At 37.9% G+C, this 27,878-nt stretch overlaps 1 protein-coding gene across 1 annotated transcript in view; it reads left to right on the forward strand.

The window, feature by feature from the left end:
* The window catches only part of ZC3H13 (zinc finger CCCH-type containing 13), a 47,133-nt gene that overhangs the window by 6,032 nt on the left and 13,223 nt on the right, over positions 1–27,878 (forward strand). The window contains exons 2-12 of the mRNA XM_029284631.1: positions 2,203–2,328; positions 3,179–3,288; positions 11,802–11,913; positions 16,478–16,586; positions 18,040–18,179; positions 18,683–18,843; positions 20,372–20,572; positions 21,802–21,969; positions 23,518–23,828; positions 26,232–26,672; positions 27,594–27,776. Coding sequence (XP_029140464.1) covers positions 2,212–2,328; positions 3,179–3,288; positions 11,802–11,913; positions 16,478–16,586; positions 18,040–18,179; positions 18,683–18,843; positions 20,372–20,572; positions 21,802–21,969; positions 23,518–23,828; positions 26,232–26,672; positions 27,594–27,776 — 2,053 coding nt within the window. The 5' untranslated portion in view covers positions 2,203–2,211. The remainder of the gene's footprint in view (positions 1–2,202; positions 2,329–3,178; positions 3,289–11,801; positions 11,914–16,477; positions 16,587–18,039; positions 18,180–18,682; positions 18,844–20,371; positions 20,573–21,801; positions 21,970–23,517; positions 23,829–26,231; positions 26,673–27,593; positions 27,777–27,878) is intronic.

A 27,878-nucleotide genomic window follows, 5' to 3' on the forward strand; every position in this document is an offset into this window, starting at 1 on the left:
AGTTTGCACGTCTCATAAATAAGCCAAGTGATAAACATCTGAGTATGGCCAGTGTGATATGCCCCTTGAATGTTGGATATTTTGCTTGTATTTTGAAAATAAGTTCAATCCTTGGGGGCAGGGTGGGTGGGTTATATAACTTTTGAAGTAAGCTCTCTTAAAATCTTTCTAATTTATTTGGGCCTTTGCCTCAGTCATGGTACAAAATGTGACCAAGTAAAGCACAGTTCAATTTTTTCCCTTTTCTCCTCTACACAAAGACACTTGAAAATAATAGAATTAAATTATATATGGTGAGGACCTGTGTAGATATAATGTCATCTCTTTCCTGCTGTACCCCTTTTTACCCAAAAATCTTTAGGGGCTTCAGAATAGAATAAGAGATGTACTTGTTTCTAAAGTGTTGTATTGAATTGGGCCTCAATCTCTGTTTATTGCAATATGACAAAATTTTAAGATAGAAAATCTAGTTTACATTATAACTAAATTTTGTACTAATTCCATTTGTTATATATTACAGTAATTAAGTCAAATGGTTATTGTGATAATGAAATATTCTTTTCCTTCAAGGTGTGTATTGGTGTATATTTATTTATTCTGCACATGTTAGAAATACCTTCAAATTGAGGCATATGATTTGCAAAAATGTACAGGTTCTCTAATTTGATTTTTCAAATCATATCATATGCAAAGTAAGGCAAGATAAATCTAAATATCTTTTTAAAACTAGTTAATTTTAGGGATTACCTAAAGTATGATCACAATTTAAAATAGTTTAGAGTTTTGGACATCTTTCAGATCTCTTAATTTTGTAGCTCAGCGCTTCTCCCTTTCATGCCTTTAGGCATATTGAATAACAGTTCCTAAAATGCCTAATTGCTGTGTATCATGTTTGGCTAAAGTTCTTATAGTCCAACACTTTGCAGGCAACAGAATTAGAGCCTTACTTTGGCTACTGATCAAGGTAATTCCTTGAATGAGAAATGCTGCTCACCTTTAATAATAATATAAAATAAACACACAGCTTAAAACAAAAATGGTTCAGCACATATTAGGCTTTTAGATAGCTTTCACACAATGTTTATAGAATATACCTGAACATATTTTTTACTGGATTTGTCATTTATTCTTTGGGCTGAGATTTAGCAGTGATTCTTTGTATTTACCCTGTAACATGTTGCTAGAATGATCACATACTTTAAAACTTAACTTAAAGAAATTTCCTAGTTTATTTCAACAGCATAGTAGCTCTGATTTCCAGTTGAGGTTGATTTATATTATAATTCAAAAATTCATTGAAGTTTTAAAGAACATGGGGTTATAATGACTACTCAAGAGGAAAGCAGTTTGCACTATTCTTCCCCCCTCCTCTTTTCTTTGCCTCTTGTAAAAACCCAGAGAGTGAAGGACATTCAATAATGGTGGAATTGCTCAAAACAAGAGAACTTGGAGAAATGCCTCATTTTTGCTAGATTTAGAACAGTTTATTCATCCTATGTACATGTAGATAAGATAAGATAACCTTTATTATCATTTTTTTTTACTGTGGGCACAACGGCACACATCAAAAATGAAATTTAGTTGTCCACTCTCAAAGTGAAACACATACATGACGCACACCTAAACATAATACATGTCACTGAAATCTTGTACAATGTGCCCAATATTGTCCTCATTATCTGTCATGAAAAATTTTGGGGACAGGACAATGAGTTAGAGAAGAAAAAGGAGAAAGAAAATGATTGTTTGCATGGGCTGCCTTTCCCTAAGTGAGCTATCTTCAAGTCGTGTAACTATTGAATTGATTACAATCCAACACTGTATGCCATTTATAAGGATATTTGGGGGGGGGGGGTTGTAGTACTTCTATTTTCTACTGCAAATAAAGCATTTTTTTTACAGGACCCTCCCCTTCCCCATTTGTTTTTAGGACCTCGTGGATATATTATTTCAGATAATAACCAGAGATGGTTAAGGTAGCTAAGAGAAGGTATTGAGATGGATTCCTAATCTGGGAATGTTTACTAATGAATGAATTAAATTAAAGTAATTCCTTTGAAATAAACTTCTGCATTTGCTACTTGATTAATTTCTACAGAAATTTCTGACGATTAATAGCGTAACTATTTTTTTTCCCCTATGAGTTCACTTGCATGGTTCAACTTGAGAATTTTACAGTGTTGCTTTTTTTTTTGGTTGAAGTAGTACAAAATGTCAAAAATTAGAAGGAAGGTCACAGTGGAAAATACCAAGACCATATCTGATAGCACATCGAGAAGACCTAGTGTGTTTGAAAGACTTGGACCCAGCACTGGAAGTTCTGCAGAGGTGAGTCAAAAAGTATTCTTTGTTCTTAATGTGACACTCTCATAAGCCAGAGATTATGGCAGGGGATGCTTTTCTCTCTCTTTTTTTTCCTAATGGAGTAAGTCACCGTATTGGTTTAATGAGAATGCAATAAACAAAGGCTTTCTTATCTTAGACTGATATATTATGAACTCTTGCATTGTTTCAAATGGGATGAGATGAGGAGGAACATCTTTGTCTAGTACTTGTTCCTGTTTTAATAAATTAGTGTTCATAGTCTAAACATTTGATTTGGGGAAAAAAATTCCCCTCTTGAGGCAGTGACTGTGTTAGCTTGTTTCTGTTGTTGTTGTTGTGCCTCTATGTAATGGGTTTCTTTTAATATCTGAAGCCGTCAGGATACCTTTCTTTGATGCAGTGCACCATGTTTAACTTGTTCAGTCTGGCTTAGAATGCTGCATTTGGATATTATCCATTTCCAACTCTGATTCTCTAGGTCTAAATCCAGCCATATTCTGCAGAATGAGGCATATGGATGGATGAATTGTCTAGCTAGAGGTTAGGAAAAAACAGGACAAAATCCAACATTTGAAGGCACGCATCACATTTTTGGTGATGCATGTCTTGCTCATGGTCATAAAACAACTTATATTTTATTTATAGGTGAGAAGAGATCTTAACTCATGTCAATATACCTTGAAATGACTTCTGTTATCCAACATCTGATGATGAGCACTGTCAGACTTTGCTCTAAATTGTTAAGTTAGAATGTCGATATGTGGAATTATGTGGAATTATGTGTTCTGTGACTTTTCATGAAGCAATATTCCAACATTAGTTTGAAATTCACCCAGTAATGTCTGTCTCTTAGACACAGTGCCGTAACTGGCTGAAGACTGGCAACTGCCTCTATGGGAACACATGTAGATTCATACATGGCCCTTCACCACGAGGTAAAGGCTTTAGCAGCAGTTACCGAAGGTAAATGAAGAACTCAGCTTCATATTCAAATGCTTTTTCAAGCTGTTCTCTTGTCATCTTAAAAAAAGATATACAGTGCAATGATGTGGCTTATAAAGAACATGGTTATTCTGGAAATATTGACATGCCCTGACTTTTTGAGTATAGATTCTGAAAATCAAAATGTTTTTGTTACAAGTTAATTTCTGCTTTAATAAATTTACCAATGATAATCAGAAGTAAAAATGAAATTATTGCAGTTCTGTTATGCTCAAATTTTCTCTAGTAGATTATGAAGGCAACACCAAACGTCTCAATCTCTCTTCATAAAATTTTACACCTGGCAGTGTGATCAGTAAATAACTATGCTTTCACACTTTTATGACGAAATTATTTTTCTAGTTGTCAGTATAAAACAAAAATGATATACATGAGAAGTTTATTTTCATTAGTAACCCACAAAGAGCTTTGGTCTTATGTGTATTCACAGTAGGTCGTCTTTTGTTTAGCTAAAATGTACGGTAGGCAGCTTGGAATCCAATTAATGCCTTCCACTAACAGATTTGCATCGTGTGAGACGGAACAATAGCTAATTTTTGCTGTCTCCTATACTTTTCCATGCACTTCCTAAATTTATTCATGGGAAGAGGGATTGGAAAACAGATTTTGAGGTATGGAAAAGTAGTTTATAAAAGAGCTACACTGCAATCCTATAAACAAATGATCTGCCAATAAGTCACATTGCATTCAAGGGGCTTATTTCTGAAATGTGTGGGATTGCACTGCCAGTTTTTGCTGAGAAATGCTACGTATGGCTCATGCTTCTTTAAGGAATTATCTTTAGTTTAAAAAAACAGGAAAGGAGCTTCAATTATCGTGTGGAGTGTTAAAACATTTTATTTCTGATTTTCATTGGAACATGGAATTACAGTTGTGAACTTCTGTTTTATAAATTATGCTTTAAATTCATTTAGATTACAAAGTGTATTAACCAGCAAACAATCATTATATGGGTATTTTATCAATATATTAGGAACCACTATTTATAGCAAATTATCGTTGTCAAATGAGCCAATAAGGTTTATCATTATTGCAGAGAAAGTGACAATGATTCTTTCTTTAGTTTCAGAGAAGTATGATGGTGCTACAGGGTAAATAGCAAACCATATTAAAGGAGAATTTAGGCCTTGCATGCCACAGATGTAAGATGGCTGAGGTAGGGCTTCAAATCAGTAAGACGGGATATATGCTCAGATAATAACTACTTTTCCCTCAAAAGTAAAAGAGCACATGAGTTAAAAAAGAAAAGAACAAGTAAAGATTGTTTTTTGAAGTTAGGCTCTTCAATTAAGTCTCTAGGCCAGGGGTAGGCAACCTTGGCTCTTTTATGACTCGTGGACTTCAAGTCCCAGAATTCCTGAGCCAGCCATGCTGAGGGGAAAGGGAGAGGTTTCCAAGCTGAGCCATGCTGGCTCAGGAATTCTGGGAGTTGAAGTCCACGAGTCATAAAAGAGCCAAGGGTGCCTACCCCTGCTCTAGTTAGTTAAATTAGAATAGTTCCTCAGTGGTGGGGAAATCAAAATCACCTCAGAAGGAGATCAAGAAAAGAGGAAGGGCACTCCAGCAGATAAGTGTTGGACAGAATGGGAGCAAAAACAGGAAGCAAATGTTTACAACAGGAATGTGACATTAAACTTGGTGAATAGACATTAATCTGTCATCTAAATTGCACACAATTTATCGCACAATCTTTCTGAAAAATCACTGAGATTGCACACTTAATTCAAGAAGCAAGCTTGATTTTACATATATTTTTAATTTACTGTTTTATTGCTTTTTAAAATAATGACTAAAAGTATAAAGACAAAAATGCATACATTGTCAAAGAAAAAAGACACATAAAAAGTGCTCTTTAAAAGTGCAAAAATACAACAACAAAAAGAAAACATGTATAATATATAATTATGTATGATTGTGTATAATCACAAATAAATAATATGTTATGATTTTATACTTGCTCATGGAATAGTTAATAAAAATATTCAGTACTAGTCACTGTTCTTATTGCATAGTATATGTTAAATAGATACTGTAGAAATATGAATCCTCAGTTATACTTTTGGAATTTGTGCTATAAAGGCTAGATTGTAGATTGATCACGATGAATTGATTTTAAAATAAAGCAGTTCAGATCAGTAAACGAAATTGTTGAAGACTGTGAGGAAGAAATGATTTAAAATAAATCCCATGTAATATATCCACAGTTCTTCTGAGTACACATATTTTTTGCCATATGGCAATTAATGCATTTCACGAAGAAGTAAGTTTTCTAGATTGGAGAAAGGCAAGATTTTGAAATCAATGGATTTCTGATTTTTTTTCTCTCTGCAAGCATGTAACTCTCTTGGGCTCTTTAAATAATCATTAAATCTGAAATGTTAAATAATCATTAAATGTTTGGGAGAGGACTTGGGAATTGCTTTAGCCTCCTCCCAGTGTGATTTCTGTCCTGTTTTCTTTCCCTTGTTTACAATATAGATTGGGAGCACAGGAAAAGTTCTATAGCCCTGTTATTTATGGATATAAAATGAATGTAGAAAGTAGACTAGGGATGGGAATCTTGTGGCCCTCCAGTTATTGAGACTTCAACTTTATCTTCTGTCCATAAAGTTAATAGAGATGATAAGAATTTTAATCTAATAAAATCTAAAAAGAAATAATTTCTCTCAAAGTGTTTGGGAAAATCAAATGTTAATCCTGTTAATTAAACAACCATGTATATTAAATGTTACATTATTAATATATATTATATAGACATGAGTGTACGTGTGTGTATATATATACTGGCAGAAACAAACACTATACATACACAACTATATATCTAAACATTTTATTATAAGACAATACTCCAGATGGGAAAATTATTCAGGAACGCCTGGCTAAGACCTTTTTCAGCAGCCCTTATTTTTTATTAATATTTTTGTATTAAAACTGGTTTTTAATATTTATAACAGCATTTTTATTGTTTTGGCTCTTACATGTAGTTTGTTTTTGTTTGTCTGTAAACCATTCCAAGGGCACATAGCATTTGGACCAGATATAAATAGAATAAATAAGAAACTTTTCTTTAGTATCAAAATAAAATGTATTATCCATGAAATTATATAATTGGGTAATTATAGATTCATGTTTGTGTGTGTGGACCGCATTAAGCTATATGTAACTAACTTAACTGTTAAGTAAAATGTGTATTTAACATTTTGTTTTCATCTGTATCTTAATTTCCTAAGGATATGCACTTCCCTTTTATTTTTATTTTTTTTAATATACTCGTTTGAGGGTCCGGTGTGTGGGGATAACTCTAGGTAACGTTTTTCTGTTATATTCTTCCTGTTGGGAAGGGAGACTCAGTTCAGTTGAGAATAAATAGGCCTTTGAAAACAGGACAGGTAGGAAGAGTGAGAAAAACCTGGACCTGAGACGCTACCCATGCTGGGGTAAAAAGCAGGTCTCTTTTCATTCAAAGAGGCAGAGATTGTGCTCTGCACACTCTGCCAATATATCTGTTTGACAGGCTGTGAAAAGTGGAATGAACCTGTAAAGGAAAATTACAATCTTTTTTTCCTTTTCTGCCTCCTTTCCCAATGAGCTTGACCAAAATTGTTGTGTTCTTCTGGCTATTACATAGGAACAATTATTCTGAAAAATAATATGATGATGGGAGAGTAATCTTGACTAGCTGTGTGCAAAAAATTGAAATGTTTTAAGTTTAAAATACCTGTCCCAACTGTTTTGAGAAGTGTTTTGTGTTTAGAATAGCCTAGTTTTCCTACTTCAATGTTTCCAATTATTTTCATTCCTTATCAACATTATCTCATTTGCTCCTTTAGCAACTCTTTCCCACAGATAAGATGATTGCTTACTAACTTACTATTGAGAGGATAAAATTAGCAATTGATGGGGATCCATTTTAATATTTCTAAGTATTTTAATTTCATATTTAAATTATAAAGAGGATCTTTATCTAAAACAATAGCATTAAATAGCACCATTATTTAATTTTCTAAAGATATATCTTCTTTAAATATCTGGACATAGTGAATATTTATATCCATTTTTAAACTTCTAACCATCTTGGATTTTCTGCTTCATTGAAGTACTTGCCCTCTTCCAGTATAACATTTGTCTTACCTTGGGGTTTCAAGTTGAACTAAATCTGAATATCAAAATAATAAGCATATTTCATATTCAAAAACATCAATGTGCATTATTTTAATAATTCATCCTATAATGTAAAATAGATATTCTTTGAAGAGTAAGATAGGGATACTGTCTCCTACAACAATATGGAGAATTTGTAAATTTCACATTGGCTTCCTTTGTGTTAAATTTTTCACAATAAACAACCGAAACTAACTATATTTTTTTGTTGTTGGAAAAAAGGATTCTGATACATTTTTAAAACTAGGAGCAAATATTTTGAATATCACACAGGAACAAAATGAAGATGGTAGTAAACTAGGATGTGCCACTGAGGGATAAATAAGAGTGAAGATTCCTTGGGAGTATTTCTATATAGGCAGTCCCAGGGTAAAGAGCAAGTTATGTTCCTAACTCTGCCTTTAACTTGAAAGTTGTACGTGAGTTGGAACTGATACTTACAAAGGAACTGCCTATTACAGTGATGGCGAACCTTTTAGAGACCGAGTGCCCAAAAACTGGCCCCGCCCCTGCTCTTCCCCCCATCCCCTGCCCCGCCTGCCCGCAGGGCCACTCACCACCTCCAGGGCCCGCCGCAGATCGTCCAGGCAGCCAACAGCGCTATGGCAGTCACGCCCTCTGCCCGAGCCCCGCAGCATCAACTGTGCACGATGGGGTGTGAGGACAGAGTCTTGTGTACGCTGCATGGCTGCCATTCCTTGGCTGCGCTGTTCCATGTGGGCCACGCTCAGGGGTGACTCTCCTTCAGGGGGGCTGCTGGAGAGGAGGGGGTCACGGGGGGAGGCGATGCTGGGGCAACGGCATGTGTGCCCACAGAGAGGGCTCTGAGTGCCACCTCTGGCACCCGTGCCATAGGTTCGCCACCACTGGTCTATTACAAAAAATGGTGGACAGTGTTCTCCTTCATCAAGCCGATCAACCTCTGAAGTTGTGCAATACTTTCAAGCACTGCTGAAAACAGGCTATATATTAAAAGCGCACAGCTTCCTGAAAGCATTGCGTGGTTTCAGTAGTTCATTAGCTTGAGGAAGGAGAACACATCTGTAATAGGCAACCCACTCGTATGTGGCGGTTTTTCTTAAGGCAGATGTTCCTAACCCAGGGACGGACTGTTATTTGTTCAACATTTGAAGTCTTTAGATTGCCAATATCTGCTTTCAGGAAAAATAGATACGGTGTATGTTGCATTCTCTTTTCATCTGTGGAAAAACACCCATATTGTTAATTTTTTATTACAGTTGAATTAAGCTCAGTTGTAGGAAAAACACATGTGAGTTGCAGATGCTTTGTGATTTTGGGATATGGATCAAATTTTCATCCGTTTGTCTTTGTTGCATAGCTATATCTGTATGTGTTTCAAACTGGTTATCTGCTGAATTTTCAGTAGTTAGCGTAGAGTGAGGTGACATTGAGTATTCCTTCAGGTTTGAACTTGACAGTCTTCTTCAGATTTAAAGATGTACAAAAAGAAAGATACCGATTGTTCGAGGTTATTTAGGTGACTAGTTACTGTAGGCATCCCCCAAGCCAGTTTTTTTCAGCGCAACTGATTATTTGTAAACATTAGGTACTTAAACGTAAAACTACCTCTCTGTATTATTTACAGTATTCTGTAATTTCAAATATGTGAAAAAAAATCATTCTTGTTGAAATAAGTAACAAATCTGTAAAACTACCTGTTTCTAATCTTTGCCTTAATTCTAATTGATATACTGTACTTTTTAGGGAGCTTACATATTGTCTCTTTATACCAAAGCATTGTGTGCAATCGAAGGCAGCTCCTTTGATTGTTAGAAGTGAATGACAGTATCTTAAGAGTTTGTAGTAGATAACTTACCTAGTCTTTGGCAGCCCTTAAATCTTCTTGTAATTGCATTGCTTTCCCAGATGGGGCAGTCTGTTGTGTGGCAAATTCAAAAATTAGGAAGAAGTCATATGAGATCAGGATTCCCTCTAACCAATGTTAGATGTGAACCAGTGATTGAATATATTTATTTATTAAATTTCTGTGCCACCCATCTAACCGATACAGCAATTCTGGGTGACTTACAATGTAATGAAAAGTACTAAAAACAAAACTAGAAAAATTGAATAAAAAAGTTAAAAACCAAGATGATGGGTGGTCTGGCGGTGGGGATCTTCTCTGCTTGGTCAGCCACCCCAAACATAGCCTTGCTGGGTCCCCAAGCCAAGCAACAGAGCCAAGGTTTTAGGCTATTGTAGAAGCCAGGAGGGTGGGGGCAGACCTCATCTCAACAGAATATTCCTGATGGTGGGGGCCCCAGCAGAAAAGGCTCTTCTTTTGGACCCCGCCAGCTGAAATTCTTTAGCCAATGGAATCTGAAGTAGGCCCTTCCTGTTGGAATGAGGACAGATTCCATCTGAGTAAGGCGGTTCCCCAGATACCCTGGACCCATGCCATAAAGGGCTTTGAAGGTGATCACCAACACCTTGAATTGGATCCAGAAGCAAACTGAAACTGTTGTAGCTCATATAGGAGCAAGGTCACATGGACCACCCAAAGGGCTTCCAGAACTGTCTATGCCGCTGCATTCTGTACCAGTTGTAGCTTCCGAATATTCTTCAAGGATAGCCTTAGGTAGAGCAAATATATTGTCAAAGTTACTATAATGAGAGTAATAGTTGCTATCTGTGTCATGCTTGCTACCTATGACAGATAACAGTGGCATTAAGAACGCTACTCCACTGTTTGTTTTGCCTCTCACCATCCTCTGCTGTGTTGTTGCTGAATTAACTAACTGCTGTTCTTTCTTCTCCCAGGCAGTTCCACATAAGCACAGAGTTACAACAGTCCCATCTGGTCAGCTTCTTCACATCTATAACTTCAAAACTGAGATTTTTAAGATGCAAGATTTGACAGACTAGACAGACCCATTTTTATCAGGCTAAAATAAAGTTAATACCATGTTTAAATAAATCAGAATTTAGCACAGAGTATTAATATGAATGGGAATGTACTCATCATTCAGTATAGTTATCCCTCTCTTGGTTATTGTTATTTCATGTTTCGATTACTGTAGTTTTCAAATTCTTTGTAATTTATTAGTTGCCATTAATGGTGTCCATATCACTGCAGTATTTAAAAATGTGGCACCAATTGCTAATTATTTTTCTGGACTTAACTCAGAAAGTTAATCCCAACCTTTAAGCAGTTTAAATATTTGAGCCTATCCTATTTTGACTTTATCTAGATGTTAAAATTTATTAACAGACATAGAAGGCCCACTTTGAGAAGACTTTATGTATCATATGAGAAGACTTTATGTATCTTTTTCAGCAGCAGGAAACTCTCCTTCTGAATTAAGATTAGTTCTCGTTCTTCAAGCTTTTTAAAAGATGGCAGAACAAATTTATTTAATTACGTTTAAATTAATTTTAAAGGCTGGCTTAATATTTTTAAATGTTCAGATTGTTTTGTTTCCATAGACTTTAATTTAACAAGCATGCTACCTTGGTGACATTTATACCAACGTAAGAAAGATGTGGAATTATTTTTTAATGATAAATGTAAACAGTTCAGATTATTTTTTATTTATTTAAATCATTGATTTATATTTCTCATGCCCTCAACCATTTTTGAGAATAGCCAAAAAAAGAAGTGAAGCCTGGTCAGGAATTGGATGCTGTTGGAGAGAGTTGATTGGCATTAACTGGCTTTATTAGTTTGATTACTTTAAATCCCATTGATTAAGTTAGTTTAGCCTTTGATTAGCTCCAGCTCTAAATCTTAGTAAAGTCTATCACGGTCCAATTAATAATACCCTTGTTTATGCATTTTGTATTGGCCATTGGTTCGAAGGGAAAATCTTTAATATTTATTGGAAAATTAATGAAAATGATTCAACTAAAAGGTTTAAAAGATTGAGATTCGGGTTCACATTAAGGTTTAATAACTTACATATTTGTTCAGTTCACAGTTTTGCCTGATTTGGTTAAATAGCAATTGTGGGATATAATAAAATGTCTATTTGTGTAACTTTTCCTTTTCCTTGGGGAAATGAATTACAGTCTTTGAGAATATGCCCGATGATTTTTGCAGTTTCTTTGAATTTTCTCTACCATTGTTAATCATAGTTTAGCTTTATTAAAATGGTCAGACAAATCCCCTCCCCCTTGGGCAAAATTAGTTGCGGTTTGTATGCATTAACATGACAGGAACTGTATTAAATAAACAAGAAATAGAAAGGTTGGGAAATGAAACTGAACTACAGAACTTAAAGCTATAACTAAACTATTTTTCTCAAATAATACATTCTATAGAAGCAGCTGTATTTTCTGTCTTCATTGTACAGGTCACCAGAAAGGCCTACAGGGGACCTTCGGGAAAGAATGAAGAATAAGCGACAAGACATTGAAAGTGAATCACAGAAACATAATACAGAAGAACAGCCTTCTCCTGTTAGGGTAGGATACATATATCTCCAGGATTACTACAATAGTATAAGAAACAGAAAAAATATGTCCAGTAAAATATAACTGGGCATAATAGGTTGGATCCAGGTTTGTGCCTTGATGAGCTTCTTAGATTTGTAGAGGGAATCAAGAGGATCGATGGTGTGATTTTCACCAATTCCCCAGAGTTCCTGCATCCCTTGGTACTGCTTTTCACAAAAACTATCCAGAGCATTTCCTCAGGAAGCAGGGATTTGCAAATTTAACAATCTTTGCTTTGGAACGCTGTCAGGTTTTCATGCGCTCCTATCCAGTGTTTGATTTTTAGCACCAGTTACTTAAATGTAATAAGTGAACCACAGTTATATGGGAGTGGCTCCCCAAATTTCCTATTCAGTGCCTGAAAAGCTGCTAAATTGGGGAAGTGTAGAGTCCTTGGTGCTCTCTGAGCTTGGTTGTTTTCTTGCAGATGTTTCATTACCAAACTAAGTAATATCATTTTATTTTTATTTTTTTGCATTTCTGGATGCTGAAATAAGCTTTAGATGTATATTTTTCAAGCCAGCCTCTCTCCTCTTTCTTCGTATACAATTAGCCCTCAACTTAACGACTGTTCCCTTAGCGGCCAGTCAACGTTACAACCAATTCAAAACACAGGACACACGACCTGGATTCAAACTTACGATGGTGGGGCTCCCTCCATGGTCATGTGACCAAACTTTGGGCACTCGGCCAGACGGGTTTGCAGCTTCCTGCAGTCAAGTAACCACATTTTACAACAATTTTACTGAAAACGACTAGTTGCTTGTGTGTGTGTTTTTTTTTTAACAAAACTGTATCCATGGCAAGCCATTGATTTTGTTTAATGACCATGGCAATAGCTTAACAGCCACTGCAGAAAAAGTTATAAGATTGACCCTTTTATGACCAATATGACATATGTACCGGGCAAGTTTTGTTACAGTCATATGTTGAGGACTACCTGTAGTCTCTGCCACTCTTCCTTTGAAACTGAAAAGGATTTTTTTACAGGCAGTTCTTGATTAACCACAGCCATTGGGACTGGAATTGCCATCACTGAGCCACACAGTCATAAAGCACGATGTCGTAAAACACGATGGCAATTCTAGCATCCCTCTCATTGATGTTAAATGAATCACTATGGTCCTTAAGCAAGAACACCACATGGTGATCACTTGTAACCCCCCACGGCCGTCTTCCCCAACGACTGCTTGTCAGAAGCCAGCAAAGAAGGTTGCAAATGGTGACCATGACCTGCTGTGATGTTGTAATTGTGAGGCAGGCATTGAGCACTCAGATTGCGATCGTGTGGCCATGGGGATGATGTGATGGCCAGCACTTCAAGGACTGCCCGTAAGTACCACTCATTTAGTGCTGTTTCAAGTTTGAACAGTTACTGAACAAGTGGTTGTTCAACGAGGACTGCCTGGAGGAGTTTGTGGGAACGTTGCTATGTGTTGTTATACAAAGAGAAGAATCTCACTGTAAATACCTAATTTATTGAATGACTGAATAGTTTTAATTTGGCCATGTGGGGCTCATGCTCATGGTCACTTCAATTTCTAAGTCTTTTCAAATACGTTTTACTCAAGTGAAGTATCTTTGCCTGAGTTTTTCACACTTATATATGACTCTGTAGTTTTTTCAGGGTCATGTGGCAGAGAGATGGGCAGCATATAAATATAATAAATAAATAATAAAATACCAGCTTATATCTTTAAATCGTTGCAGGAAGTTGGAATAATCAGCAGTGTTAGATTGCATTATTTGTTAGAAAGTTCTAAATTAAATCAAAGTGTGGAAGTCTTGTTATTTTGGATAGGAAAACTGGCTGATTCAGCTGGGGAAATTGTCATTAAGAATCTGTATTTGAGGAGATACACTTTGTTTTGTATTATTTAAATACGTGTTTAACTTGTTAATTTAGTGTGATTGTTGCTGATATAACAGTGATAATCATATTGTACTGCCCTGCTTAAAAAGTAACTGAAAATTTAAACATTTTGTATCTTGTTAATCTTGTGTTAGTGATTGAGAGATTGAATAATAGGATTTTTGTTTAGAACTGAATAATAAGATTTTTTAAAATTCCTTCCAGATGTAACAGAATAGTAGTTTCCATAATGTGTTCCATGAGAGCATTATCTGCACATTGTAAGAAATTAACTAAAGTTCCTTGTTTAATTATTATTTCTTATAATTTATCATCTTTTTGAACTCTTATGCTTTATAGATAGTCCTCAATTTAAGGCCACAATTGGGACCAGAATTTTCTGTTGCTAAGCAAGGCAGTATTCATTCACTCATTCTTTCATTCACTCACTCACTCATTCATTCATTCATTCATTCCACCCATCTTGTAGATTAGGGCAACTTTGACTGGCTTGTATGCCATGTTGGATTGGGAGGCATGTTTGATTGACCTCCTGAAATATCTTCAGCTTCAGTTTCTTCATCAACGGTGAGGTATTAGCTTCTAGGTTATGTTGATAGAAAGCTGAAGCCATTCTTCCTTCTCTGTAGACAATATATTGTGGCACTGGCTCCTGAATAACCTCAAATCATAATAGAGCCACCACTATGCATGATAGTTAAGAAAGTGTTTGTTTGTTTTCAAATGTTTTGTCTTTTTTTCTCCAAATATATCTTGTAGTTGTGGGCAAACAGTTAAATGTCCAAAGCTCTTCATTTCAAAAACATTTTAGGTTTGCCAAGGCTTACATCAGTATATGATTTTTGTGGTGAGATCAGAGTACTTTTTTCTGATAATTTTCTCATGCTCATCGTTGTATAAACCTGCAGATGAATATTCCAGTATTTTGTTCTTAGCTTTTCAGCATGTCAGTAGCAATGATCTGTGAGTTCTCTTTTAAAGATTTGACCACTTTTCCAGCATAATTTTTTTTACAGATCTTACCATAATCTCAACAGTTTCAAGTGATTTCCATTTCTTAAACCTATTGCTCATTGTTAAACTTACCAGATACGGTTACAGCCTTCCTATACTTGATAAGAGTGAATTGTCTTTGTTTTCAAATGCTCGAGACGGCTGCTTAGATGTTCCCATAGTTGTTGAAAATAGACAGAAGAATAATCACAATCAGAGAGGATAGAAGGTTCAGTATTTATTCAGCTGTGGAAGTGGGTTCACCTGGCTAACTGTAGGTCTAAAGAATCAGTTAACTTTTTGGAGCCTTACTAACAACTACATTTAAAAAAAAAGTATTACTGTATCAACTGGAAGGGCGTCCAAACCTTTTCGTCTGCCCTACTCTCTTTTTAAATTGTTGAATTTATAAATAACTTCCTTTATATAGATGCATTCAGATTTGCTGAACTATGTTGTTTACAAAGTTAAACTTTGTTATCGTGTAGAGGTGTTAGCTTCTTTTCGCTTAGAGGTTCAGTGGAAAATATCATTTGACCAGGGATTACTTTTTCATGCAACTGTAGAGATGTAGGGAAGTTTATTAGAACCATCAGCAGAAGGTGACAACATTGGGAAAGGGCATTGTGTAGTTGTTTTAAAATGCATATTTTGTGCACATTTTATATATTTCAATGTTAGAAGCCTATAAATCGAAAGGTATCATTGGAAGACTTGCAGGACCAGGTTGGGGATTGATCATCTTAGAGAAAAATCTATCCATGTGGTCGCTAAAGGTTGACATCAGCCAGAACAAAAGTTATTTTAGAAATGTATTAGTGTAAAAGAACATGCAACCATGAATTTTGGGGTTTTGAATACTTTCCCACTTGGTTTATCCTTCCTAAACTTCTATTTTAAATTCTATAGACATTCATAGGTTACAAAATGTAGCATTCAATTATAATTCCAATTTTTTATTTGTGAACAGAGTGTGCCTTCAGTAAAATACAGCCCTACTTTGAGGGATCTAATTTTAAGAGATAAAGAAGTCCTTTGCATATCTAGGTTGCCCCATTGCTGCCGTTGTGTATTTCCCTTAACTGCTGCTTCCCATAATGTGCAATGGGAGCAGATCATTAGGAAACAATCCTAAAGCCTCTTTTAAAAACTGGCTTCCAAATTGTGGTTTCTTTTTTAAATGCTGCTTGCCACAGCTTTTATTTCACACATTATAGAGTATTTAGATTAACGGCAATGTCCAGAGTTTAAACTTGCATGAAGGGAATGAAGTAGCAACTAACAGTTGGACATCTGAGTGTAGGACATTTTTTGAAATTACCCATGAGCTAAGAGCTTTGTCCAAGTATTAGCCTTCAGTTTCATATTGATATTCAAGGACTTTAAAACCAAGGGCTTGCTTCTGCTTATCTTCTGGAATTCTAAGCCACAGTTTAGCCTTTGGTCTGGAGTTATACTCTTTTCTGAGTAGGTTTCTTAATATATCTTATTAAATGTATCGGAATATTTTTTATCAATTTTAATATTTCACCGTACAGTTTTTGAAAGTTAAGAAACTTGAGTTATGAAGTCAGCTGTGAACTTAACACCCCAACAGATAAAACTTAAATAGATTTCATGTTCTGTTTTGAAAAACGCTAAGTAACTTTTTAATGTTTTCTTCTGTAGAAAGAGTCTACAAGAGGGAGGCACCGGGGAAAAGAAGATATTAAAATTACTAAAGAAAGGACACCAGAAAGTGAAGAAGACAATCCTGACTGGGAAACAAATAGAGACGGTAAATAGAATATGCCATTAAACCTTGCAAACAAATTAACATGTATTCTGACTTGCCATTCTAGACCTTTTACAAAGGTCAGGCAAAAGATAGATTGCCTCCAGAAATCGTTTGATTTTTCTTATCTCTCCCCTACCCCTGTAGAGTGGAGAAATGGGAGGAGAGGAAAGTTCAAGAGAATACTCTAAGCTGCTTGTGTTGTGTGTCCACAGCTCTTATCCCCAGTTGCCAGTGTGATTGCATTGCTTTTGATGCATAGAAGAGCAAACAGATTATTCTCTTCCTCTCCCGTTTCTCTACTTTTCTTTATCCCACAGAGTGCTCTGTTTTGGATTTCAAAATAATACTATAAGCTATTTATGTAGCCTACAGAAATCACTCCCCCATCACGCCACAGAGCAGAGAGATCGGAGAGAAAGAGATTTCAAGTGAGTAGTGCAAACTGTTTGCATAGTGCACCCACGGCTCCCAGTCCCAGACTGCCTCAGTCCTAGACTGCCAGCACGGTTGCATTGTTTTCAACGTGTGGAAGAGCCAACAGTTTGCTTGTTTGCAGTCTCTTCTCTACAGTCCATCTGCTCTGCAATGTGTGTGTGTTTGGGGGGGGGAGGGAGAATGCAGTTCAGGCACAGGATAACACATACTGACTGTAATGGCAGTCATATGACTGAGGGACTGTTGTGATGATTGTAAATGATCATAAAGTTATTCTTTCAGTACCATCGTAACTTTGCTGAACAAATGGTCGGTAAATGAGGATTACCTCTTTGCGTGGTACCATTCATTTATAGATTATTTAATGACAACCCTTGGATGCACTAGGATGCACTCCTGGTCTTGCCTTGTTTGAGATGTCATTAGTATGCAAATTTCTAGAAGAGCAAACTCTTGTATGCTGTTGCTACTTAACTCAGGAAAGCAAAAGCAGCATAAAAGAGGGCAAAAGGAGGACCTGGGAGGGGACTATGTTCACGTATGAAGAAGAGGACAAGACTGAGGGATTTAATTGCAGAGGTTACTGATTCTGATTAATACACTAATGGCCTCTTTAGGGCTAAAAGAGCCAATTTGGGAGTACAGAAGCAATAGCAAAGGGACTTGTTTCTGTTCCTCTCTTCCTGTTATAAATATTTTTTATTTCTTTTCCCTTTGGAAAGAAAATTTAGATTTGCATTTAAGTCAGTTTATGGCTAGACTATGAGAATACAGATTGTTTCAAGAATTAAATGGAGAAAACACATACTCTCTTTTGAATCTGCTTACACTACTGCCATCACATTCAAAAATCATGTTCACTGCGTAATTGGAATTAGTCTTAAATGAATCCTGTGAAACCATAATGCCAGTATATATTGAATTATGGCTACTTTTTAAAGTGTACTTGTATAAAGAAAGGGTTCACTAACTGGCTTTGTTCCCTTCGCCCTTCCTGCCTTCTTTTTCATAACTTAAGATTCTGATAACGGAGATGTTAATTATGATTATGACCATGAATTGTCTTTGGAAATGAAGCGCCAGAAGATCCAGAGAGAGTTAATGAAGCTTGAAGAAGAAAACATGGATAGAAGAGAAGAAATAGTAATCAAAAAAGAGGTTTGTATCTTGAAAAGAATCGCTGCGTAGTCATACATAACTAAATGAGTGGACATTATTGAACGATGTAATTAACAAACCTTCAGGGTAATATTTCCTGTTAGTCAGATATATACACACACGTGTGTGTGTGTGTGTGTGTGTGTGTGTGTGTGTGTGTGAGAAAGAATGATTGTTAATGCCATATAGATGCTATGCACACATACATACCCTCGCCATACTTCTGAATCTGAACTGTTACAGGACTCCTACCAGAATGGAAAGCTGAGGACATGTATTGATGTTTTAATCGACTACATTTTAAAATGTCTGATGAATGCCTGTATCAATTTGTTTTCTTGCCAAATACATAATGGAATTTAAAATTTACTGAATTTTTGTACTTCAGTGGTTGTTAGAGGCTACATATGCATGTGCTATGGATCAATTTTATTGATACCTGGTTCTTATCTATGGCAAGATCATTATAGGTTTTATAAAATACTAATTTGTTTCCTTTTAAGATTTCTCCTGAGGCGGTTAGATCAAAATTGTCATCCTCGCCTTCACCGAGAAAATCAAGTAAATCTCCAAAATTGAGGACAAGCCCTAAATCTTCCTCCACTGCCGCTAAGAGGGAGAAGAAGGTTTCAGCGGTCTCTTCCCCACTCCTGGAGCAACAGAGGTAGGTAGATTGGCATATTTTATAATAAAATGGCTATCTCTTATCCTGATGGTTGTTGTTGTGGGTTTGTGCTTTTGTTTGCCAAGCAGTCTTATGGCTCCGTGGGGGTATTCCCAACGTGGAGGTGACCAGCAATATTGGGAAGCTAAGGTTTTATATGGAGTAGGATTTTTGTGAGGGAGACTTCTACGAAACTTGTAAAATGCTAAACGCCTGGTGTTGATTCTAGACCTGGTTTTTAGGTGAAGACCGCTTACATCAGGGGTCCCCAATCCCCAGTCTGTGGACCAATATTGGGCCGTGGCATGCCAGCAACCGGGCCGCACAAACAACCAAAGCCCCACCTGTGGGATGCAGGCAGCACTCTCCGGTCCGTGGAATAACCTCTCTCCACAGAACCGGACTCTGGTGCCCAAAAGGTTGGGGAGGAGACCGAATGTACTGTTCCGACCGCTGGGGGTCCCCCTCCCGGAAGAGACACCCACGGGGACGGGAGACCTTGCTTGATGGGGGGCTCTAGGCCTAATAAGGCCTAGAGGAATGAAAGGCGGCGCGGGAGTTCTGTACCGAAAAGGTTGTTCGCCCGGACCGGATCCCTCCTAAAAATTTGACCCAAAAAATCTTTAGTTAATTATCACAACATAAAAATTTTGGTTTTAATTTGGTTTTATTCGGTGGGGTGTGTGGGTCTTTCTTTGTTTTAATAATGTTGTGAGCCGCCCTGAGTCCTTCGGGAGAAGGGCGGGATATAAATTGAAATAATAAATAATAAATAAATAATAAGGGTTTCTCCTCTGCTTTCCCCTCAATGTAGTTCCCTGCAGATCTGCTTTGGCATATACTCTGAAGCAAGTTCTGAGGATGTATACGGGAAATGTCTATGGAGATTCCCAGTCATCCCGGTCATGGTTGTCCCAAAGGTGCTTTTTTCAGGAGGCAACTGGACTTTCTTGTTTTTCTTTGAAGACGTTTCGCTTCTCATCCAAGAAGCTTCTTCAGCTCTGACTGGATGGTGAGGAATGGAAGGATTTATATTCCTTGCAGACAGCTGGTCATTTGCCTTCTTTTAGAGAGTCATTGAAGCCATTTGGAGGTTTACCTGTGTCCTCAGGGTCACCTGAGTGGTGCGCCTTCAAAGAAAAACAAAGTCCAGTTGTCTCCTAAAAAAACACCTTCGAGATGTAGATGGGAAGGTTAATTTCTTTTCTCCTGAGTGATTGGATTTCGCTCTTTATGTGTACAGTTTTGCCAAATGGAAGTTTGTGTAGCAGGTAGGCATATGTAACCAGCTCTTGGGCAGAGGCACATGCAGAAGATTTATCCACGGCAACCCCATCAAGGACTGCAATTGTTCATTTGAATGACTGTGGGAGGCCTCAGGCGGACATTTAATGTAATGTTTGTGTGCTCAGCAGTTAGATCACTTTTGTACTTTAGATGTTAGAAAATGCTGCGTGGGCACTTAGGCATTGTTATAATACAAGCTGATTTAACTTTTTAAAATACCGGTTTGTGTATTGGCTTTTAGAAATTCAAAAAACAGCCACAATAAAAAGAGAGGTCCTCGCACGCCTAGCCCACCACCTCCAGTGCAGGAAGACTCTACCCAAGGGAAAAAACATAAGGAAAAATATAAAGCTAAAGAGAGGGTAGAAGAAAAGCCAAAGGAGATAAAAGAAAGAGGACGTGATTTTGAGAGGCACAATAAAGAAAAAAAAGAGAAGCAAAGGTAAAATACAGTTTGTTTATTTTTTGGGTATTATCATTTTGTTCAGACATCTTCAGGTTAGTCCTAAAGGGCTAGAGCAGGAGTATAGGCAACCTTGGCTCTTTTATGACTCGTGGACTTCAACTCCCAGAATTCCTGAGCTAGCATAGCTCAGCTTGGAAACCTCTCCCTTTCCCCTCAGCACGGCTGGCTCAGGAATTCTGGGAGTTGAAGTCCACGAGTCATAAAAGAGCCAAGGTTGCCAACCCCTGGGCTAGAGCAAAACATAATATTCAGCAAGCAGCAATGGTCTTGCTCAACCCAATTTTGTTATCCTCTTTCTCTCTGTGTCATTCCTCATGCATTCCCAAAATGGGCGTCAAAGAATCCCTCCGTCTTCCAAAACAAATGTAAGACAAATGGGCTTTGTCTGTGAGAAAATGGGAAAGGAAATCACTTCCTCAATGGAAATACCCCTCCGACCCGCTTAAAGAGAGTTGAGTGTGGCTCCCGACATGCAGATGTCTTGCTGGCACCAAACCTTCAGTGGCTTGTCATTTTTTTTTTAATTTGTGGGAATAGATAGCAATCAGTTACTTCCATCTTTAGATCCCTGACAATTTTTTTTAGATTTTTTTTATCCCACCTTTATTATTTATAAGTAACTTAACACAATAAACATACCAATATTCCTCCCTCCTCCTATTTTGCCCGTAACAACAATCCTATAATGTGGGTTGAGTTGAGAGAGAGAGTGACTCTCATCCAGCAGTTTTCATACTAAAGTGAGGCTGGAACGTATCCTCTCCTGGTTTCTAGGCCACCACCTTAATCATAGAACATAGAATCATAGGGCTGGAAGGGACCTCAGAGGTCCTATATCCAATCCCCTGCTCAAAGCAGGAAACCTTACATTATCTTGGTCCAATGGTTGTCCAGTCTATTTTTGAAAACCTCCAGCGATGGTGCATCAACCACTGCAAGACGCAAGCTATTTTATTGATTTAATTGTTTTCACTGTCAGAAAAAAAATATCTCTTTTTAACAAGCTTCCACCCTTTATTTCTTGTCCCACCTCCTGGTGCTTTGGAGAAGAAGTGACGCCAAACTGGCAGTTATAGTATGTTTTCTAGGAAGGAGCATGTTTCTCCCTTAAGTGGAGACATGCCGCCTAGGGCTATAAATACAGTATCCATGCTGTTGTTTTAATGACAATGTTCTATATGTTTGGCTGTATGAATATTCCTCAGGGATCCCTCAGAAAGCTCCCACAGACAGAGACGTTCACCTAGTCCAGAAGACCATTCTGGTAGCAATTCTTCTTCACGAGAGTATTCTCCTGCCACAAGAAGAAGGCAGACGTCTTGGGCTCCAGCTAAGTCCAGCAGCCATAAGCATTCTTTTTCACCCCCTCGCAGGTAGGATTTTTTTTTTTTAAATGTGCTTGTGTGTTGTTATTTTATGTGTATGTGTTTTATTCATGAGAGTTTGCTCCAGTGTGAAAGCTAAATTTTATTACATTTTTATCCCACCTTTATTACTTGTTATAAATAACTCAAGGTAGCAAGCTCACATAGTACTCCTTTCTCCTCTTATTTTTCCCATAACAAAAACCCTGTGAGATGAGATGGGCTGGGCTGAGAGCGATTAGCCCAAGGTCACCATCTGGCTTTGATTCTCTTTGTAAAATGATAAATCTGCCTCTCGTTCTCTGTTTGTCCCACATGGTTGTAGGGTCTGCTTGTTTTTGCAGTGTAATTGCTCACTCCCTACACCTGAAAGGTAAAATGTAAAAAAAAACCAAAAACCCATATTTTATATTTATGTAATAAAACATAAATTTTTAAACATTAGGAAGGATTGAAAACAAGCACAATTTAATCATAGCATACCAAGCACGGGTAACCTCTGTCCTACACACAACTCATTAAAGTCCCCAAACTAGTACTCATTCCTTCCCCTTCCCCGTTGGATATTCTGAGACTCGATACTCTCCTACCCCCCCCACCTCTTTTTTTTAATAAAAAAAACACATTTCATTTCAGGGGCTGATTTTTTTTTTACACTTCAGGTTTTAATATGGTCTTGTACTGTTATCACTGACAGCTATTTCAAAGTTTTATTGCTACATGAAACAGATTGTTTTTATATTTGGGAGTGACTGCTGGGCAAGGAAGATATATTCTTCACCTACATGCACCAGCTCCCAATAAAGAATAAGTGTGTGTGTGTGTGGGGGGGGGTATTTAAAATCCTTGGTTTTGGGAGAACATTTTTGAAGGGAAATCAATGCTGAGGAAAAAGGGCTAACCGTTCTCTTATCAGCTCCTAAGATCTTCTTTAAAAGCTGGTTCTTCCTCAATTTTTATTCTAAAGCCTAATTGCTATGTGGGAGACACGAGTATATGTGTGTTTATTGCAGAGAATTTTGCAGATTTCCCCATAGTAAGGGATGCCCCCACCTGTTTTGGATGGTAGCCTCTTCTCATAGTTGGGATGCAAGCCTTTCATGGCTGCCTGAGGCAGGTTAGAAATAATCATCCTGTACTGGCCATAGAAGAAGTAATGCTATATATATATATAGGGTGTTCTACACGCAGGGTGAAACCATGAGCTTTGAGAAATGCTTATAGGTAAGAAGATGAAAATTGACCTTTAATCTAACAGAATTTGCCCAGGGAACATCTGTTGTTTGGTATACAGTATATGGATATTTAAAAATGATTTGAATATTTCTTATTTTTAAACCACCCAAAGCCAAACATACTGTTCAGATATTAATGAAAGCAAATGCCTAGCAAGGAAAATTGTGTGCCAGGCAGGAATCAGCTTGGCTATGGAACTTCTGCTAGTACTTTTGGAGCCGATCCGAATGCAATTTTAGCAAGGAACAATTATAAAGGTATGCATGACAGCGCTCAAAATGTATGTAGCACCAAGATGTTTATACAGTTTTGTGTCTGCAGGTCTGCTTCACCCCCAACACAGCATCATTCTCCCGTGTCGTCGAGGCATCATTCCTCTTCATCTCAGTCGGGTTCTTCTATTCAAAGACGTTCCCCATCGCCACGTCACAAAAGGACTCCTTCGCCCTCTTATAAAAGAACAACTTCCCCACCTGTAGGTCGATCTTCCTCTCCTTATCCTCACCGAGCATCGCCTTCTCCACAGCAAAAACAGGCGTCTTCCAGGCGTCGTTCACCAGTTAGAGAGAGAAGCCGGCATGATCACGAGCGGATTTCACAATCACACGATCGTCACCATGAAAGAAGAGATGGTATGAGTAACCATAAAGACAGTCCCCATTTAATGGAACCATTCTTTTTCTAGAAAGCCTCACATAAACCAGTCTTGGCATAAGAGGGATTCCTGTCCAATTAATGTAATTCTTTTTAAAAAAAACAAAACAAAACACTGGTAATATAAATGTTATATACTCGACTAAAAATGTAGCATACATTTAAATATGTGTAACCTTGAATTTATCTAAATTGAGTCTTACATAATCCAGGGATTGGAAAGCTTGATTTCTTCTGTAAAAATGAAAAAAAATATGTTTGTTTCTGCTTTTCCTAGAAATCTTTATCAGCAGGTATAAAATTATAAGCAGCATCATTTAGTTGGGACACAGAATGCCACTATCATGTTGTCAGTTTCTTCACCAAATCTTGAGAATAATGGACATTGATCAAACTCAGACTTTCCCTGCATGTCTGCAAAACATCATGTTGAGGTCCCATCTTTTGTAGGAAGCTATTATTAAAATGTATATAATACATGTAATCCCTGAGTTATGAGCATTCACTTAACACTTGTTCAAAGTTATGTGATAAGCGCCCTCTAGTCCTTACGAGCAAGTATCGAAGTTACGAATATTGCAGCACCACTGCAGTTGTTCGCCCTTACGAGCGACTGCAGTGGCTCAGCAACATTCACCCTGGTTATTCCCTCCCTCCCCACCCCCAACCCGGGTCTCCCTAGGCACCAGGCCTTCAATACTCACCCTACGAAGATCGAAATCCTTCGCTTTCTTGGCTGCTCCAGGCCTTCAGTGCATTCGCAGAGAATGGAGGCCTAAAGTAACACAAGATGACGCGAGATCAGTGGGGCGAGATCTCACACTACTGATCTCGCGTGATCTCATGGTACTTTAGGCCTCTGTTCTCTGCAACGGAGAATGGAACCGAAGCTGGGGACGATTCCATGGGACTCCAGTGGCTGGATCGGGACTCCGGAGGCCTTTTCCAGGCTGCTGTGGCCCAGATCTGAAGGCCGGGGGACGCTTCTGCCCCCCCCACGGCGAGATCCGGGCTCCAGAGGCATTTTCCACATCCGATCGAACCGCGGGGGGTTGCGGAAGTGTTCCCCAGCCTCAAATCTGGGTAGCAGAGCCTGCGGAAGTGTTCCCCGACCTCAAATCTGGGCGGCAGCGGCCTGGGAAAGGGCTCCGGAGCCTGGATCAGGCCGCGGGGTGTGTGTGCGAAAGCGTTCCCCGGCCTTAAATCCAGGCGGCGGCAGAAACAGCAGCAGAGAGGAGACGGATCTTTTCCAGGTGAGTCCCCCGGGAGGGGGAAGCATGTAATAGTATGTCAGAATGGTGTAGTTTGAACAAATGAACATTTGTAGACCTCATTAATTTGAATTCACAGTTTCTGAACAAAGATCCCGGAGAGCCTTAATTCTAAGTTCTGCTGTAGGTGAAACTATATTATTACTGCTAGATAAAGAATATCATAAAAATGTAGTTTCTTTTTAAAGAAATCAAAATATGCTCTTTCAACAATACTGTAGTTTTACGTACGGTAGATACATGGTATGCTATGTGGGAAGAATCTGGAAAACTCTCAGAATAAACTCAGGAGTTATGTACACAGTGCCAACTGCTGCTCTTTCTGGGCCCTTGTAGATTTATTATTTGCAGTGGACTCTTTCCTTTCCTTCCAAATAGATCCTCTTTTCCAAGATGTTCAGGATTTTCTGGGTCCCCAGAAAAGCTACTCTTCCCTGCCTCATCCCTGTTTGAATCATATATCAGTGGAACTACTCCATGTATCTGGTGAATTGAATTGTGGTTTATGAAAGTTTATTGTTAATCGTTGTTCAGTCACTAAGTCTTGTCCAACTCTTCACAATCCCATGGACCATAGCACGCCAGGACCCCCTGTCCTCCACTGTCTCCAGGAGTCTGCCCAAAGGCATGCCCACTGCGTCAGTGACCCTCTCTAACCGTCTCATCCTCTGCCGTCCCCTTCTCCTTTTGCCTTCAGTCTTTCCCAACATCAGGGTCTTTTCCAATGAGTCCTCATTTGTTTATGCCTTTAAATGAAATTTGTTAGTTTGAAAAGGCACTGCTAGAGCCATGGAGCATCTGCTTTCCAAAGTGTTTTTCAGAACCATTTTTCTACTTTTATTCTGAATGTGGACATTAAATAAAATATTCTGCAGACTTTCAGAGTGGGGGAGTAGGACTTTTTAGAACTTTTTGGATTAGGGAATAGAAAGGTCTTAAGACAAGCAGCCGGTAGGATAAGAATTAGGCTTAATTAGCATGAAACATAAAGATGTGTTATCTACTACAAAAAAAATCCCTTGAAATGTTTTTCTTTTTCATGTTTTCCCCATGCTTTTTAATACTGTTAAGTTGATCATACATCCACATGTGCATTTATTTTACTTCCAGAAACGAGAGGAAAAAGGGGAAGAGACAATAGGGATGAACGTGACTATGACCAAGAGCAAAGCACCCCCAGAGACCACAGAGATGATCGAGAATCCAGGGATGGACGGGATCGGAGGGAAACCAGAGATAACAGAGAACGCAGAGATCCAAGAGAATCTCGGGACGCGAGGGACGCGAGGGATTGCAGTAGAGACAATAAAGAAAGTCGGGATCAGAGGGACCTGCGTTCTACACGCGATTCACACGACTACAGAGACAGAGAGTGTCGAGAACATAAGAAAGAGGAGCAGTATTTGGAGGAATCGCGCAGCTATGGAAGAGCCCACGGCAGAGAAGATAGTTCTCGTGCTGAAACTCGGACGGACTCAAGAAGTGAAACGAGAAATGAATCCAGAACATCTGGAAGAAGTAGAGGGAGAGGTCCTGAATTAACAGACAAGGGTATATAATACATGAAATAATCGGGAGTGTTACACTATTCATTTACACAAATATCTGTTTAATCAATAGGGTAGAAATAAACTAATCTACAGCTAATTTTTTTTATGACTTCGCCAAATTTAGTCACCATTATCCATAATGCAAGTGCATGTAATGCATGTATTTCTTAAAACTTATTAAATGATGTGGAATGGATGGCAGTAATTATCACATGGATTTCGCCTTTTAATAAGAAAGAAAATTGCCCTATTTATTTTAAAGGAAGATTAGTTAAGTTTAGTCAGACACTGCTGTTGAGGAGATCATCTTCTTTAATTCACTGATATGAAATGAATTGGCTCCTGAAATGGCAATTTAGGAGATTGAGTCAATGCAGGCTTCTTTGCTAAAGCAAAACTGTTGAAAATTAATCTAAAGATTAGCTTTTGCTTAAGGAAGGATTGTTTGCCAGATGATTTTAAACCTTTCTGTTATGGTCAAACAAGGCTTCCCTTTTCTTAGTACTGGTTTTTGTTTCGGCTTGTGATTTTTTTTCTCTTCAGTATTAGTTTTCTGAATCTGAATTCTTTTTAATTCACCACAGAGTTTGATCTAGGCTCAGTTGAGGAGTTGCAAGCCCACAGCTCTTAAGTTGCTTAGATTTCTGCATATGGATTTCTGCAGTTTGAAATTTATATTAATTGAAAAGGACGGGGCTTTTAAGCAAAACTTTCTTATTGTTAGGCCTTTTATGGCAAATGTATTCCACAAATTACCATCCTAGATCAGGAATTGCATTTTAACTTGCCTGAGTGCGTATTGGCGGTTCTCGTACATAATTTACAAATCCTTTTATGAAGTAACAGTTCTTTTAATAAATCTGTAGTAGCTAATTCTGGCCGCAGAGATTCTTCCATGTTTTCCTGTATCTGTTTTCAACAGGCAATCGAGGAACAAGAGCCTCTCAAGTTGATAGCCATAATTCTAGTACTAGCTACCATGAGAGCTGGGAATCACGGAGCAATTACCCTGAAAGGGATCGCTATGAAAGCCGTGAACATGCAAGAGATTCTTCTTTTGAAAGAAGACACGGAGAAAGGGATAAGCGTGACAATAGAGAAAGAGGCAAGTACTTACTCTTCAGGGTTTATGAGTTTCTTTTTTTTACCATTAACTTATTGAGTCTTTCTAAAAGGACATAATAGTAGAATAGCATTAAAGGTGAAT

Source organism: Protobothrops mucrosquamatus, unplaced genomic scaffold (genome assembly GCF_001527695.2).
Source record: "Protobothrops mucrosquamatus isolate PMUCROS unplaced genomic scaffold, P.Mucros_1.0 scaffold778, whole genome shotgun sequence".
In the NCBI taxonomy this organism is placed as follows: Eukaryota; Metazoa; Chordata; class Lepidosauria; order Squamata; family Viperidae; genus Protobothrops; species Protobothrops mucrosquamatus.